Source organism: Propithecus coquereli, unplaced genomic scaffold, assembly GCF_000956105.1.
Source record: "Propithecus coquereli isolate 6110/MARCELLA unplaced genomic scaffold, Pcoq_1.0 Scaffold440, whole genome shotgun sequence".
Lineage (NCBI taxonomy): Eukaryota > Metazoa > Chordata > Mammalia > Primates > Indriidae > Propithecus > Propithecus coquereli.
The window spans coordinates 2,362,941-2,381,355 of NW_012150175.1; the positions used below are offsets into that span (position 1 = coordinate 2,362,941).

General features: G+C 40.6%; 1 protein-coding gene across 9 annotated transcripts in view; it reads left to right on the top strand.

The window, feature by feature from the left end:
• Nucleotides 1-18,415, top strand: part of SORBS1 (sorbin and SH3 domain containing 1) — a 158,583-nt gene that overhangs the window by 27,426 nt on the left and 112,742 nt on the right. For all 9 annotated transcript variants that reach the window (XM_012654492.1, XM_012654494.1, XM_012654498.1 and 6 more), the window contains one exon: nucleotides 16,469-16,524. In XM_012654492.1, coding sequence (XP_012509946.1) covers nucleotides 16,515-16,524 — 10 coding nt within the window. In that variant the 5' untranslated portion in view covers nucleotides 16,469-16,514. The remainder of the gene's footprint in view (nucleotides 1-16,468; nucleotides 16,525-18,415) is intronic.

Genomic DNA, 18,415 nt, shown 5'->3' on the forward strand with positions numbered 1-18,415 from the left:
ACTTAAAAACAAAACAAAACCAGGATGTGAGAGAAACAATCATTTTGATTATCTTAAAATTTCTTTGACTTCAAAAGTGATTTCACATAATATATCAATGTTGAAATATAATTTCTTAATGTCACTTGTGTAGATTTCAGTGACAGAAATGAGTGAAATAAAATTTAAATAAAACATTTAAACCTCTGTTTAGTGAATAATTTTATGTTTATATCTTTATCATTCTAATGATGCTCATAAAGAATTGATCTTTCTCTTTTTCCGCTATTGAAATATTGTTTGGGCTGGGAAACACTGGTCTGCTTTTTATCCACACTGTTGGCTTGTCTTTGGGGACTCCATGCTCCTTGGTCTAATCTTCCTCCATCTGGTGTCCTTCTCTGATAGCAGTGGGGCGGAGGGGACTGGGATGTGGGTGGACCCAACACATCCTACAGAGAATCCACACATTTATTTCCAGCCAGGAGCAGAAGAGCTTGTCTAGGCAGCATTTTGGTTTTCCAGCTCCTAGGCAGCCCCAATGCTGCAAAGGATCTTCAAATTGGAAGAGCCACACTCTCAGAATGCTTTCCTTATCTTCCTGACAGTTGCTTGAAATCTCCCTTCTAGCACTGTGATCTATGAGCTCCCAGGCACTCAATTTATTTTCTTTGCTAGGAATTTCTAGAGCCGCGTCTGGGTCACCCTTTGACTTCCTGGCAGCTGGCTTCACTCTGAATTTAATGAGGTTGCTGACTGAGGTGAGTGGCCAAGGAAGGGTTTCCCCCATTGGAAGGACTCAGCGGCTTGTCCTTGTTAAATGAGTAAATGCCGACTGCCCGTGTGACCTCAAGAAAGGGCCTTTTCAGCCAGTTCTCATGTGGTCAGTGTCTGGGGCACATTCCTAAGCCTGCCTGCTACTCCCTCCCTTCTCTTTAGACGTTGGTGTAACCAGCAGTGAACTAGGAATGTATTTTAAATCACAAGTATATGTAACTTTTGGAGTCACTGGGATTTTTCTGTCCCTATCCACTGGTCAGACAATTTATCAATGCCTGTTGGCAAACTTATGTAGTCATCCTGATCTCATGCTACCCAAGGCCCCACTGCACCTGATTCTCCGCATTTAAACGTGCTGATTAGTTTTTAGAGTTGTGATATTAGCAGATGGGAATGTGAAATGCTTCATTGCCATTCTGAGAGTTCAAATATTTTTTCATTTCTGTTTTTAGGAAGAGCTTTAAGCACATGTCTTAGTTTTTTCTTTACAATGTAATGTATTTACTTAGACTTTACATTTTTACAGAAGAAAAACTTATTTATTTTTGTACTTTTATTATTAAACAGATAGAAAAAAAGTCTACAATTATATGCTTCTTAAGCTGGATTTCCTCCAGAATGTAATATATTCACCAAACTCCACAAATACCAAAGTTCCCTTTAAGCACATTGGGAACCAACCCAAGAGTTCTAAAGTTACATTTTCCTGAAGGATTTTTGTTGCGTACTTAAAAAAAGGGATGGCATGGTGTAGAGATTCTTGTATGGAACCTTTATCCTTTCCTCCATCTCTATAGTCTTCTTAAAATGCCCTCTTGGACTTTTTGATGGTTTGATTTCCAGACATGCAAGATATACTATAAATTTAAACAGTGAGATCCATTATTCAGTGCCACACATTTAGTGAACTTTTATTGAATGAATGAGTTCAAAAGCACCAAAGGGCATTTGATTGTGGACTTGCTTTAGATTAATGAGTTTTTTTTTTTTTTAAAAAGGAGAAAGCCATTTATTCCCTGTCTTAGTACTTGTATATAAGATTATGGATTTTAGTTTTAGTGACATTTGGACTTATATCAATGTCATGAAACCTTAGATTTTAATTCTCACTGCCTTTTTTTTAAGAGGGGAAGAGAATGCCACAATGAAATTTTAAAAGCAATTTAGAAATATTTTAGTGTCCTTGTTTTAAACATCATACAGTCAGACACAGATGCCTGTCTTCAGGGAGCTTTAATATCTAGAAAGCGAAGGAGGACCACAGACATAGTAACTGTAACATCTATTGCTGACTTGGCTTCCCCCTTTGTCCTGTTGGAAGGGCTTGGCAGGATGGGGGTACTTTCTGTTTCAGGGAGCATGTGTGCCTGGATGTTGCATTTTCTCATCTCATCCTGGATAGATCAGGACTTTAAGGCTCATGACATTTGGAAACTGTGGTTCTTTCCAGCCCTAAAATTCTATGATACTGAGTCCTTTGGCCTATGAGAAACATTCTTAAAGACAGACCCTATTGCATTTTTTTGTTTTTGAGATTGAACTCAATTACCAACCTGTTTCTCATACAGCTAAGGGCGCTGCTGTCCTGCAACCTGCAAAGTTGTATGCAAATGTGGGGTGCTGGGTGAGGTCACCATGACGTTTGTGTTGAGTTTCTCTGCCCAAGGCAAAAGTCTTAATTCCTGGCAGTGTCCTTGCTCCCTTCATGCAGAATCCAGTAAATTGTTGTTATAGTAAAACAGTGACTAACTGGAGCCTTTTATTAACCAGGATTTCCACCTACCTCCAACTCTCCTTGCTCTTCATTTTTGGAATTAGAACAGGATAAATGGGGGAATCAATTACGTCAATAGGTGACTGTCTGAGTTCTTCCCATGTGCCAAGCACTTGTGCAATGTGGGTAAATGGCTGGCAGGATTAACCCTCACTGCAGGGCGGCTAGTGTTGCTTTCATCCCTGCTTGGCATGTGAGGAGCTGGGGCTTACAGTGCAGTCGTTGCCTTACCACCTAGAACTTTTCACTAATACAGTTGGGTGAAGGATTTAATTATTCTATTAATCAAGGTCTCAACACCCGCTCCAGCCCTCCATCCCCATCAGCGTCGTACACTAACTGGAATGAAATACATAGTTCTTTTCCCACCACATTGTGTGTTCTATTTATATAAGTTGTGAATTGTGCAGACAAGGTCATTTTGTGTTGAGAACCATTCTCTTTAACATTTGTTAGTCTGGAAATGGTCTCTTAAACATCCCTAACTCTGTCGCCTTTTATCCCATTTTAGTGGTTGATGGTGTAGTATCTCTATTGAGTCAGTAAGACTCTTTGAGTTTTAAAGTACATTTTGACACCTTTTATTTTCTGGTAATTTTATCTTGTCAGCCACCAAGGCAATTGGGCAGAAAAAAATCTTCCTGTGGACAAACAGCAGAATGAGATTTAGGGAGTATACTCAGAAGATCAAATTCTCTCTGAGCAGCAGTTTTTGCCGCACGTAAACAAGAGAAGAAAAATGTAGAAATTGTCACCTATGGTTGCTGTAATCAAGGCCTCTGTGGGGCTTTTCACAGCCAAATGGGCAAAACAAGTTTACTGGGAGCTTCTCTCCTGGGCAGAGAGGGTATATATGGTTGAGGGATTTTTCCTTTTTTTTTGGTCTGATTAAAAGCACTGTTCATCAGTGCCCGCCCCCTCCTGTGGCTGGCCCCAGCTCACAAGCAGTCAGCCCACATGCCCTCCCTGCCCCAGGACCCCCACCTATATAGTGCATTCTGCCTGCCTCAGCCAGATTAGTCTTTGTCTTAGTTCATTTTCTGCTGCTATAACAGAATACTACAGACTGGGTGATTTACAAAGAAGAGAAGTTTATTTGGCTCGTGGTTCTGGAGGATGGGAAGTCCTAGGTTGAGGGGTTGCATCTGGTGAGGGCCTTCTTGCTGTTTCATGACCTGGTGGAAGACATCCCATGGCCTGAGGGGGCAAGAGCATGTGAGACAGAGAAAGGAAATCAGGCCAAACTCATCCTTTTATAAGGAGCCCACTCCGCAATAACTAACCCATAAGAACATTAATCCGTTCCTGAAGGAAGAGGCCTCATGACCTAATCACCTCTTAAGGGGCCTACCTTTTAATACTGCCACAATGGCAATTAAATTTCAACATGAGTTTTGGAGGAGACATTCAAACCTTTGCAATCTTTTTATTATTATTTTTTTTTCCTTTTGATTTCTTTCCAGCCGCCAGAACTGTGAGAAGAAACCTTTGCAATCTTGAATTAGGAAACTTTGCTTCTGCAGAACTTACCTTGGGTTTCATGGACAAATAGAATGCCATTGCTTGACATTCAGGGCCATTGTGTGGTCCGTGTGCACCATCTACCCAGCGTCATTTCTATGCACTCTTCAATGCAAACCCTTTGCATCAACTGAACCGGACTTGGGTCTGTTCTGTGCCACGTGCTAAACATTTCCCAGGTGGAAATTACTTTGAAAACTCTAGGCATTTTGTGAGAAGAGTCTTGTTAAAAGCAAAAGACATGGAAGACAATTAAGTCTTATGTGTAAGTCAAGTGACACCTAGCCAGTAATATCCGTGAGAATTAACTATTGGGAAAAAGAGTATAGTAGTTACTTTACTTCTTATGGGAGGTTATGGTACAGAGCGGATTGTGCTGTTGGGGAAAGACTGGCTGTCACCTCATGAGGGAGAGAAAGTGGGTGCTGTAAGCTTTTGAAAAGAGAGCTGACTGAGACCGTTCTTTTAATTAGTTTGAAAATACCAGCCTCCATGTAGTTGAAAAGAACATCTGCTGCTACTCAGAGAAATCAGCTGAGGAGAAAATGGTTCCGAGCCTCATCCTCAGATGCAATTGATGATGATGATTGTGCTAAAAGCAGCTAAACTTTATCGAACACTTTCTAACACTGTACGAGGCACTGGATGTGCTTGACCTCATTTAATCCTCACCATAAAACTGTGAGATTGATGGCTGTTGTCATTCCCATTTTATAGCTGAGGAAACTGAGGCTTAGTAATGTTAACTGAATGACCTCAGGTCATTCATCTAGTAAGTGGCAGAGCAATAACTCAAATCCAAGTTATACTTATTTTAGAGTTCCTTTACGTTTTTTTAAAAGGTATGGGTAAGTAGGGGGGTGTTGGTGGATGTCATTGGTTCTAAAAATCTGCCGGAAAATGTTGCATGTGATCTTATTCAGTTTTCACTTCCCCTAATAAACACTTTCTATAAAGAAGTTGATAGCATAAGAACTACAGGGCTTTTTTAAGCACCCAGAAAAGGGTGCTTTTGTCAGCATGCGCCTAGGTCTTTCCCAGGTAAGTCTTGAAGCTTGTCATTCTCTCAGCTGGATGTTCCTGTGGCAGAAGGCAGTCTATAGATATTCTTCCGTGTTGTTCATAGTGATTTATCAAGATTTCAAGGGTGTTAGTCTTCTCTCCCGAGTTAGGTCTTTGAGGGCAAGCGCCATTTCTAATCTTAGTTGATAAATTTCATTGTTTTATTACCACAGCTGGATTTAAAAAAAAAAAAGTCCCCTAAGGGGATCCACCTGTCTTTTTTAGATCTGTATATTCCCTGAGCAATCTTTGTACAGGAGCATCTTGCTTTAGGCAAGGACTGTTTTGTTCCTCCCCAGGTGAGGCTATGGGGTGAAGTACAAAGAGCACAGGCTTGGAAGCTGGAGCCAGGATGTGTGTTCCAGCTTTCCTACTTGGTTCTGCAAGACTCTTCAGTGAATATTCTAACTTTTACTGAAGCTCAGTTTCTTCTTTTGCAAAATGAGTATAGAAACCTTACTAGGTATTCTGAGGTGTAGAAATGACATATGTAAAGTGGCTGGTTCACAGTGAGCATTTAGGAAGTGAAAGGATGGTTCATCTCTCTGTTCTGTAGGGTGGGCACAAGGCCTTGCACAGAACTCATGCATAATCAGTGTGGCTTGACAGTAATGGTTTGGTTCCTTGAGACCTGACCCTGAGGAGCGAGCAACTCTGAAGTCTTTTAAAACATGATGCCCTTTGCGGTGGCTCACGCCTGTAATCCTAGCACTCTGGGAGGCCGAGGCAGGTGGATTGCTCAAGGTCAGGAGTTCGAGACCAGCCTAAGCGAGAGCGAGACCCCGTCTCTACTAAAAATAGAAAGAAATTATCTGAACAACTAAAAATATATATATAGAAAAAATTATCCAGGCATGGTGGCACATGCCTGTAGTCCCAGCTACTAGGGAGACTGAGGCAGGAGGATCGCTTGAACCCAGGAGTTTGAGGTTGCTGTGAGCTAGGCTGATGCCACAGCATTCTAGCCCAGGCAAGAGAGTGAGACTCTGTCTCAGAAAAACAAAAACAAAAACAAAAACAAAACAAAAAAAAACAGGATGCCCTTTATTAAGAGCGCCCTTCGTTGCCTGACTTTGCATAGGAAGGTGGACCAATTTCTTGGTTCTTGGATCCTACTTCAGTTCATTAAGCGTGATATTTGGTCCAGGTAAGCATTGGTTATATCAACATCAGGACCAGATATACAGTGATTATATACTCATTAGTCTATTAAAACAACAAAGAATAAAAAGGACTAGATTGATCCTTATTTGCCAGAATACTTTTATAACACACCTATTTACAATGTTTCATATACACAGTCATCCCTTGGTATACACGGGGATTGGTTTCAGGACCCTGCATATACCCAAATCCACTGATACTCAAGTCCCGCAGTGGGCCCTGCAGAATTTGAGTATACGAAAAGTTGGCCCTCCGTACAACCGCGTTTGCATCCTGCAAATTCAAATGGATATTTCCTATCTGAATTTCATTGAAAAAAAAAGTCCGAGGGTAACCTGCACAATTCACATCCATGTTGTTCGAGGGTATTTTTAAATTTCATCTTAAGAGCAACTTATTAAAGTCAGTATTATTAATTCCCTTTTATGAGTAAGTAAACCAAGGCTGACAAATGAAGGGACTACCAATTTGCACACCCCTGCCAAAGTCTGGATTCAAATCCAGTACTTCTGACCCTGGCTTTTGTTACTGTTGTTTTCCTGCAGCCACTAGGCACACATAGCAATGGAAGTTGGAGGTGTATACCAGATGCCAACCAAGCTGGTGTCCTTCTATGGCTATAACATAGACAAATTTTGTGTATGTGTTTATATATATGTATGTGTGTATAAATAAACATATATATATTAACTTTTATCTATTAATATATAAATGTATAATAGATGCCAACCTATTTCTGTCTGGTCTGAGAGACAATACAGATTTTTTTTTTTAAAAATACCTTTATTGAATATTTGCTGTGAGCATGGTACTGTATTGAATGTTTTAGTGGTTTTATCTTAGTTCGAAGAAAACCCACTTCAGAAAATTGCACTGTATTCTCAAGTGCTTTGATGCAGCTTTTATACCTGATGTATTCAAAAATTGCCTGAAATTCAGGTACAAGAAAATGAGGAGAATAGAGAGAAGTAGCTAACGTGATATAATTCACTGGATGAGTAATGGAGGCCGAGGCCTGACATCTGCTGTAGGTAGGCATTGATGATCTGGTGCGGGCCTTGGCCTCCATGGCCTGAGTTCAGGGATTATTTATTCTGGGCTTGTAGATATATGTTCCACTTCAGTTATTAAGCCAATGCCACTGAGAAGAGAGGTTTTTTCAGAAAAGATAATGTCTTTAGTGTTTCATATTGACTTTTTGGTGGGTTAGTATACATTCAGTAAAATATCAAAACTTCTGAAGGAAAACAAGTAATTCCTGAATAGGCCAGTGTTATGAATTGAGGTATTTAAGTTATGTATTTGCAAAAGACCCAAAGTCTTTTTACTGAATGGAGCCTCTGTTCCCTCATTCCCGAGCCTGGTATGGGCCTGTACTGCTGATGTCTGTATAATATATGATGTGGTAAATGCGTAGCCTTAGGGATTTTGTGGTTTCAAAGTAAAGCTGAGAGGGAACTATGGATTGTCTGTGAGAGCGGACGCCTCTCCTGCCATATCGAACTCACCCCTCTTTCCCATTTGTAAGCTCTAACAGACCCCTTTTCAGCTTTTTAAGATGTTTTTTCTTTTGGCTACACACAGTACTTCTTAGTCTTGTTTACCTACATCGTGGCCTCTGGCCCAACCTTGACTCTCCCGAGAATTCAGAAAGCTTTCGTTCACGCTGTCTTGACAGGTAGACATTGTATGGTGACTGCTTCAGAAGAAAGGCAGCATCTGTATCCTGGGCTTGCCTTTATTATTTTGAGGTTACATGTTTACTATTTAAACAGAGCTAAGATGTTTTGCTTTTATCTAATGAATTTGGGAATCTGCCCTATTTTAAATTATCTAGATTGTCTAAGTGGAGGGTTCCAAATGTACTGGATGCCGCAATTAGACAGCTTTGTTTTGGTTCTGTAGACACAACCGTATTTGGGAAACACAAAAGGGCCAGTTTTTGCATTTAAGACTTGTCTTGGTTAACAGCGCGTGATTAAGAAACTTTGCGTGCCCAGAGTTATACATATAAAGAGTTTGAGAAGGAGCTCAGGGCTCTGGAATGCATGAAGTCGGGTCAGAAGCAGGGAACTGGCAGTGAGCAGGCCTGGGGAGCAATGAGGGTGCTGTGTGTGTTGTCACCTGGCAGCCCCCCTGCTAACTATTTTAAGATGAAATGTTTTGGTGCAATTGCTTTAGGAAATCTGGCTGAACATTTGAGTCACCTTATTCCCCTCATTGTCCTCATAAGGAACTTCACTTCATTAAACAAAAAGCAATCACTGGTGATTGATGTTGGAACTGCAAATTTGACTATGTCATTGACTATTATTATTCCTGTGGAAGATTGCGTCACATAGCGCTGCCGTGTTCTAATAGATGTGACTGTCAGTAGTATCTTTTAGATTGTGGCCTAGAATATTTTCTTAAAAGTTCTAAAGATTATACAGTTGCATATCAAGTGCCAAGTAGGAGCTAAAAAGGAATTACTTTTCATTAAAAAAGAAACATAACCACATTATGAACAATTTGGAAAATAAGAAAGAAAATAGGTACCTAGAATTCCACACTGCCATAGTCACTATTAGAATTTGGGAAAATTTCCTTTCAAATATATGCATATATTTTGCTTTTTATATAACTATAGTCACAAATGCCACAAAGACCTGTACCTTGTTCTATCCACCCAATCTTAAGCCTTTTCCCCTGTTGTGTGGGGTCTACATCCCCATTATTCTCATAACTGTTGAACAGTCCAGACAGTGGATGTGTGATCAGGTAATAGGTACCCCTGTTTTTGAACATCAGAATGTCTCTAAGCTTTCACTAGTATTAATAAAGCTACGGTAAACATCTCTGTATGTATACCTTTATCATCATTCAAAGTTCTTTCTTTGGAGTAGATTCCTCCAAAGCACCAAGGGTATGAGGTACCTCGCTCTTGATTTGTAGTGCCGAAAATAGTGGTAACAACTTACAGTGTCACGGTCTGGGTAGGAAAAAGTCAATGTCTTTGTGTTTGCCTACATCGAATATTAGTTTTTTAAAATATGTGGACTAATGTTATAAGTAGGAAAAATGCTTAGTTATTATTTTAATTTTTTTTAACTAGTCAGGTTAAGTGAACATGTTCTCATAGATTCGTTTATTGTTTGCATTTTCTTTTCTGAGAATTATTTCCTCATGCCTTAAAAAATTCTTTTTCTTGGCAGTTAGTATGATTACATTGTAAACTAAGGATATTGACCCTCTCTATTGTGTTTGCTGTAAGCTATGCATTTTAATACATAGAGAATGTAATGTATGGTTATGAACCATCTCCTAAATTCTGTTTAAAGCTCAACTGATATTGCATTTATAAGACTTGAACCTGTTTCGGGGGCTGCATTTTACTTTATTGCCAATTTTGTTGGCAGAAGTCAACTTTGTATGTTTATTTAAAAGCCTCTGCTCAAATATAAAAGGTAAAAAATGATTTCAGACTTATTGGTAGTTATTGTTCCAGCTCTGAATCTGCCTCTTCTCTGGCATGGGCCTGGGATGAGAGTTTGATGATGTTAGTGGGAGCTCGGGCATGGGCTTTCTGAATTTTGTGATCATAAACAGGTCTTATTAAAATGGGCCCTTCATCTCCATGACTTTTAATAGGTATAAAAAATAAAACTAGATGAAAATAAAGACCTTTAATTTTTGTTAGGCCAGTGCGTCTGGTTGTTGAGATTGGCCCTAAATTTTGGGAGGTGAGGGAAAGGGCATTTGTGGGAAGCAACGAGATTAAAGGCTTGGATGTGGGAAATCCTCTCAGGATTTAATAGGAAGAACGAGTATGGTGCAGGTGGAGTTTGGGGCTCATGGAAGACACGGGGGAGACGAGACTGGAAAAGTAACAGGACGTGATCCTACAGGCTCTTACAGCACATTAAGGAATTTGGACTGGAATTTTTAGATCAGTATCTCCAGAAGTATGACATTTGAGGTGATTTCAGAAAGTATGTCATTAAACATTTGAAAATTTTAGTATTTATTCATTCCTTGATTCTCTCTCTCACGCAGAATTTATTCCCTTTCTTTCCCGCCCCAGTCACACTCAGGCCAGATTGCCAGCAGAAGGGTTATTCCATTGCATTATATTTAAATGGCACACATATGTCATCCTACAACGCTGATGGCCTGATGATGGCCAACCCTGATGATGGTCTCAAAGACAGCAATCTTGTTTGATCGTGTTGTCGTCCCTGGACCAAGCACTGTCCTGGGTGCAGAGTAGGTGCTGAAGAAATGCTCTTTGAATTGTATCATCAGGTCTGTGTTTTAGATATAATGTTATTTCCTGGGAGCTTCACTGCCTTTTTGCCCTGTACTGTCCAGCCAACCCTCTGAGCTTATAAGAGTCCCATGGATTTTTTTCCCCATTGAAATTTGACCCAGGTTGAAGTGAAATGTGGGGAGTGGGTGGGTGGGTGCCTGCACAGTGGCCTGAGGGGGCTCATGGAACCTCCTTGGTACACAGTTGAAAAACCATGAAAATGGGTGAGGTAGCCTACATGGGTCCTTCTGGTTCTAATATTCCAGATGGAACCCTCAAGGAAGTGAGTATGTAGTTAGAAAGGAATAAGGACCAGCTCATGACCCTCTGGCACTTAAACTCCTAGAAGAACGACAGCAGCCCTGTTCTAGAAGGAGGATCCTTATGGCCCAATGTAAACCAGTTCACAGTGACACTTAGGAATCAGTCCCAGAAAGTGCTTGTGAGGAGGAGGAGGGAATTAACTGTCTTAAATGCAGTGGAAAGATCAGCGAGGCCCTGAGCAGGACAGAAACCGCCGGACTTGGCCATGTATGTACACTGGAAACCTTTCTGAAGGCCATTTCAGATAATTGGTTAGAACGGAAACCGAGTTGGAGGGACGCCAGGAGGAAATGAGAGGATGTGGAGGATGGCCTTTCTGGTGTGTTTTCCTATTGCTCCCTCTCCAGAAACTTGGGTCTTCACAGAAACCTTGTGCTTGTTGTGTTCTGAGCCCCAGCCGTGTCGTGGGATTCCAGACCGAAGTTAATGTCAGGGTCAAGTTTATCCTCGTTTCTTCCCCTCGAAAGGAAGTATCAGCAACTCAGTGTTTATCCTTTCTGGCTTTCTGAAGAGCCTCTGCACCCTCTCCAGTAACGTAGAGAGTGCATTTGAGGAGAAATGACATTAATAGAGATTGAGAAGAGAAGGAACTGTTGAAAATTGGAGAAACGTGGCTCTGCTAGTGGATCAGCAAAGTACAAAGAAATAAGGCCAACCATTTATTCTGGGGCTTTGTGTGCTGCCTCTATTCTTTTCAAGCCCACTGGAAGTAGCTGCAAATATATAAAATCAAGTCCCAGGTTGGATTTTAAAGCTAGAATATAACCAGTATTCTGTCCAAGTGTTCAGCTGACTTCCTTTTAAGCAGCAACAATGGCGTTAAGTGCTGCTCAGTGCTGATGATGATACAGCCCTTCCTTTCCAGAAATTTACAATCTGGTATTGAGGACAAGGGAGCTATGGAGGCAAAACCCCACAGTGCATAGGAGAAGCTGGAGCATGCTGTGTGGGAGGTTTAGCCAAAGGCTCATTCTCTTCCAAGAACCTTTGCTGGACCTTGAATTCATTTTTAAAGACAAATTCAACTTCTCACTAGTCATGGATCCACAAACTATCCATATAAGGACCTTCTTTCCTCCCCTAGTAAACAACCCATATTTAGTTATTTGACCCTATTTCAGCTGGGAACATGAAAGTAACTTTTGATTTTTAGTAATTATTCAGTCTTGTGTCATCAAAATTTATCTTAGAATTATAGGGTCATGGAATTAGGAAGGGACCGTGCAGAACCATTAATTACCCGAATTCTTAACAACTCTGGCTCCTTCACGTCTTGTTCTTCTAGTGGAATGTCTGTGTTGATGCTGTGGTGTGTTGACCAAGTACGGTAGGTCCCAAAAGCCCAAGGTGAGGAATGGCAGCTTGACCCACACTGGCCCAACCAAGCTGTGACACTGTATTGGTTCCTATAACCCACTAAGGGAGTAACTGCCCACTTGCAGTTGTCTGAAATTGCCACTAGACAGCACTGTCCATCTTTTTGGCTTTTATTCAGAGGTGCCTGGCTCCTTTGGAGGGACTTGTGGGAGACATTCCAAAGACATGCTATCATGTACTCAACCAAATCAAGCTCTTTATAGCTTAGTTTTAAAATAAATTTTAAGTGTCAGAGGTTTTTATGTAAAATAAACTTTCAAGTTCTACATCTGATTGTCATAGCCTATAAACAGCAGGGACTAGATTATGATTTTCAAAGCTTTCAGCGTTTTTCTGGTCAGGCTCAGTTTGTGTGGTGTCCTGGACGTATCCTTGCTGCCCGGCCTCTGAGCTCTTCAGGTTGTAAAGAAAAAATTATTGCTGAGCCATTTGGGATTTAGATCTGGCCAGCCTCACCTTGGGAGAGAGGAATGAATATTCTCCTCTTCAAATGAAACTTTTAGGACTCCTCCCTCCTATCCTCTACTGGCCAAGGTTCTTGGAATGCAAATAACCAGAAACCGGCTCTGGTGAGTTCAAACCAAAAAGGGATTTACTGGCAAAATCTTGGGCAGTTCATGGAGTTTATGGAAGGCTGGAGAACTGCACTCAGAACTGGGGCAGGAATTCCAGGAGGCTGAGTTGGCTGGAATCAGAGCCAGAATCAGGCCCTGGAATAGTCTGGATAGGATGTTGCTGCTGTTGCCATCACTGGTGAGGACTGGACACTGCTGTCCTTGCTGAAGTTTTAATTTTATTTTCAACTGCCCCCTGCTTCTTTGCATCACCTGCTACAGATTCAAACAATCACTAAGTGAGAGCACATATTAGAACCTACTACCCAAAAAGTCCCATCTGCAGAGCTGGTATGCACCTATACATTGTCATTGTCACCTGCTATTGTCATACTAGTTCTTGAAATATTGAAATAGTTTCTCACCACCCTGGATCCATTCTCTTTCCACCTTCTTTCTGTCCAGCCACTAAATGGTTAATACCAGGTACAGGGAGGGGCCTCCCAGAGTGTGCCACAACTGGCATCGACTCTGGTTAGTGATCATCTGTGGCAAAATGATGATTAAATATCTTAAGTATTATCCCCTAACCATGTCTACTTCAGGTCAGTTTGTAAGTAAGAGTGGGGCTGACACTGAAAGCTAGTAGCTTCTATATTAAAAAGTATAAAATGTGCAAAGGGCTACCTACATATGACAGTGATTACTCATCACGTGTGAATTAATCATCCTTTATTTAGTTCATAAGACATCTCCATTCATTTTTTCCCCAGCCTAAGATGCTATGTGCTTTGTGCTTATTTTTAACATTAAGACGAATTAAACTAACCTATACAGAGGGAATTAGTAAATGGATTATGGAATGTTATTGTAATGAAATATTATACAACTGTTAAAATGATGGATATGCTAACTGTGTAGAAACCCAGAAGAATATTCATGAAATACTTAATTTAAAAATTAGAACACAAAGCTACCCAGATATTATATTTACAACTGTGTGCATGCTGTTTATGAATTTGAAGTTTAGAAAAGATTGTAAAGGAATAAAAATAGTTTATGTTAAGGTAACTTCACAGTTGAATTTAGAAGCTTTCTTCAATCATGCTTTAAAAATTGCATAAATAAAACTTTAACATAATAAAATTGATCATGAAAATTATTTATAAAATAAAAACATTTGGATGATATCACAACAGCCCTTTTGGTCCTGGGAGGCAAACTGAGGTACCAAAAAACTAGGACTGGAAAACACCAGGACATATATTAATAGATAACAGCAGGGTGCATGTTCCTTGACTAAAGGAACAAATGTCTCGACAGCTTAGAGAACAATCTGGGGGCACTATTGAAGGTCATGGGTAGTCTCAGGTGTACATGACAGTGACAAAGTCAAACTTACTGCTGATTTGGGCGCCAGAGAAGGACTTAGAACGATTTTCTTTTTGCCCCTAGCATTCTACTCTGTCAGTTCCAAGGACAGTAAGCAAAGCAACCAGCCAGAAAGGAAACCAGCGCCCAACTTAAGCTTCTTAAAAAAGGAAACTAAAGCATGTCTCCTTATGCAGACCCTCATACTATATCTTGACATCCCTATTACAGAGTTCATGAACCAGGAATTTTCTCTATTTCATTGCTCCTCATGTTTTAAAGTGCGAATGGAGCATCTGGGATCTTGTTAAAATGCAGATTCTGATTCAGTAGATGTAGGGTGGAATCTGAGTTTTCTGCATTTTTAATAACCTGCCAGCTAATGCCAGTGCTTCTGGTCTGTGGACCACACTTTAAATATCAAGGCTCTACATATCCTGAGAACTTGTTTTTCGGATTGTGTGATTTTCAGGTGTATTCAGTAAGACCTTGCTATTCAAAGTATATGCTTTGAAAACTATAAAACATTGCTGAGAGAAATTAAAGAAGGCCTGGATAAAGGGAGAGATAGGCCATATTCATGAATTGGAAGACTCAGTATTATTAAACTATTTTCCCCAGATCTATAGATTCAATAGCATGATCTCAATCAGAATTCCAACAGACTTTTTTTTTGGTAGAAATTGATAAGATGGCCTTAAACTTTACATGAAAATGCAAAGGACCTAAAATAGCAAAAACAATTTTTAAAAATAATCAAGTTGGAAGACACACCACCTGATTTCAAGACTACAGAAAGCTACAGTAATCAAGATAGTTATTAGATAAAGACAGCTCAACAGAACAAAATAGAGTCCAGAAATTGACCCACACATATATAGCCAGTTACTTTTCAAAAGTGTTATTCTGAATGAGAGAAGCCAGGCACAAAGATTACATATACTATGATACCATTTATACAAAATAAAAGAAAAGGTAAAACTATAGTAATAGAAAGCAGATCAGTGGTTAACAGTGTCTTGGAATGGTACATGATGATAGAGAGGTACAAGGGAACTTTTTTTGAGAGCATGAGGGAACTTTTTGGGGTGATGGAAATGCTGTACATTGTACTTGTGTTATAGGACATATATATTTGTCAAAAGTCATCAAATTGTACAATTAAAATGGATACATTTGGTTGTATGCAAATTATAACTCAAGAAAGATCTTTTAGGCCGGGCGCGGTGGCTCACGTCTGTAATCCTAGCACTCTGGGAGACCGAGGTGGGTGGATCGCTCAAGGTCAGGAGTTCGAGACCAGCCTGAGCAAGACCGGGACCCCGTCTCTACTAAAAAAAAAAAAAAAAATAGAAAGAAATTATCTGAAAACCAAAACAACTAAAAATATATAGAAAAAATTAGCCAGGCATCGTGGCGCATGCCTGTAGTCCCAGCTGCTCGGGAGGCTGAGGCAGTAGGATCGCTTGAGCCCAGGAGTTTGAGGTTGCTGTGAGCTAGGCTGACGCCACGGCACTCACTCTAGCCCGGGCAACAAAGCGAGATTCTGTCTCAAAAAAAAAAGAGATCTTTTGGATGTATATTAGGGCATTGCCAGTATAATTTAAGCTTTCTTTGATTTGAGATGCTTACTAAATCAAGAGGTTATCCATTTGAACACCAGTGATTGGTTCTCACTGCAGGAGGTAGAGTGGGGTGCTTGGAGCTTGGGCCTGGGAGTTGTCTGGGTTCCAGTATCAACTCCTCCACCATGATAGCCAAGCTGCTTCACCTCGCTGTGCCTCGGTTTTTTCATTTGTGCAAACTACCATGATGTTGGTGCTTACCGCAGGGTTGTTGAGAGGATCAAATGCATTAATATTAATATATTTAAAGCATTTAGAACATTGCCTTGTGCATAGTAAGCTATTATATATGTAAGCATTCCCTATTATTATTGACTTCTGATAATGTGGTTTGTGTTATAATTTTACCTTTCTCCTAAATGTGTTTTTTTCCTTTCCTTTGCCTCCTTCTTGAACCATGTGCACTCATGTAACTTGAAGTCTTTAATGTTAAATAGAAAGTTAGAGCTGGAAGAGATTTTGGATAACATCTAAATCAAGTATGGGTGACAAAACTAAGACCAAGGAGGTCGAGTGAAGTGCCCAAGGTCATGTACATGACTCTGTTTCATCAAGGGTTACAGTGTTTGCATTTTTAATACTAACCATAGGGATTTATCTTAGACCTACCATTCATTGATTCCGTTGTGTGGTCTTTGTTTTTCTGCAGAGCAGTTCAGAGCCCCAATTTCAGAAGACTTGTCCTTGCTGCCACCATGAGCTCTGGTAAGTGATTTCAAACCCTGCCCTTCTCTTGTCAAATCTACAGAACTGGGCAGTTTACCCAGATTTTCCACGTATGCTGAAGGCTCCAGCAATATTTTATTTTTTATTTTTTGAGACCTGGGCGAGGGCCAAAGCTTCGTCATAAATCATCTTCATCACCATCATCACCTTCATTGTTAATGATTTTTTGAGTGCCTACTATGTGTGCTGTACACTTTACATGCACCATGTCCTAATCTTTTTAATAGCCCCTTTTCCCTTTATTGAGATATAATTGGCATACACACTGCAGATATGTTAAGTATACAATCTGATAAATTTTGACATATGTATACACCTCAGTGGTGTTTCTTAATCCAAGTGACTGCAGCAAAAGTAAACAGATTGACCATAATTGCCCCAGGGAGTGAGCTTGTCTAATCTTCCCTCATCTGGGCTGGTAGAGCAGTTTGCTCACTCTTTTGCTTTGCCTTTAGTAGTAAAAAAGCAAGACCTAAACAAATACCTAGTTTTGAGTATTTTTAGGTTTCAACTGGGGTAGAAAACACGGGCCAGGGGAAGACAGAGATGGGAACAGATCCCTGCTCATCGTGTAACCGAGAGCTGTCAGCTGTCCAGCCCAGAACTGGAAACAGAAAAGTTTCCATCTGGAGATTAAGGCCCATCTTGGCCACTGAGCATGCCCTGGAGCCTCCCAGAGCCCTGCAGGAGGGGCAGGCTGGGGTGGGGAATGACCATTTGGATATCTCATTCAGGGGTCTCTTAATCCTGCACTATTTCATGAGTTATATGGATTGAAAACAAGCTTTTTCCATTTATTTACATATGGTGCCCTTTTGGTCAAGTCCTAGGAAGGATAGTTTGTGGTTAGGTCCTAGAAGGGTTCCAGGGTAGAACAGCTCAGGGCCACACCCTGGCCTCATCATGTATTGACTGTGGCCTTGAACCTGTGGTGGACCCTTCTCTGCATTCTCTTCTGCAAAATGGACATACTAAAAGCACCAGTTCCTTGGGACTTTGTGAGGATTAAGTGAGGCAGTGCTTTTAAAGTGCTGAGCACTGTGTCTAAGGCACGGACACAGTGGAGCAAGGGCTCCATCGTGGGTTCTTACTGGTATCAGCTCAGATTCCTCCTTGCAAAGAGAGGGCCTTGGCTTGTTCCTGATTCCTTGAGTGCTTTTGCTGTATGTGAAGAGGATGTGCACCTTTTTTCCCCGCTCCAAGTGGACCTGGGTGCTGCCAGTAGCTCCCACTTTGTAACTCATGTTTTGTTGTCTGTTTGGATTTTTACTTTTCTTGTCCTCTAAAACAGTCCATGGCTTTTAAAAATAACTTTCGCTCTGCAGCTTGAAGTTTTCCGCTCTTCCAATCTAAACTGGCGTTGCTACTCTTGGCATTAATAAAGGCCAGAGAGGGAGGAAAGGAAGGGCCAAGAAGGAGGGTGAGGGAGTGGAAATGCCCTGGGGACTTCTCCCCGAGATCTCTCCTGCAGGTGGGGTGCTGGAAGGAGGCATTGCCTAGAAAGAGTCCAAAAACTCTACACCCTTTGACCTGATAATCCCACTCTTAGGAATTTCTATCTTGATTTAAAAGAAGGAAACAAAAAACATCACCCACATGAAGGTGGGGAATAAGTAAGTATATTGTGTGTATTTACTTGATGGAATATTATGCCACTATTAAAAATGATCATTAGGGAGAAAGTAGCTACGTGGAAAATACTTGTTTTAACCTTTGATGGAAAGAGCATGAAAACAGTGTGTTCTTTTTATTCCAAATTTGGGCTTGGCTGCCAGGCATCAAGGGAAATGATTTACCTGCATGATCTTGTTTATTCTCATGGCAAATCCCCAATGGTGGGCATGGTTTAACACCCTCCCATTATATAGCT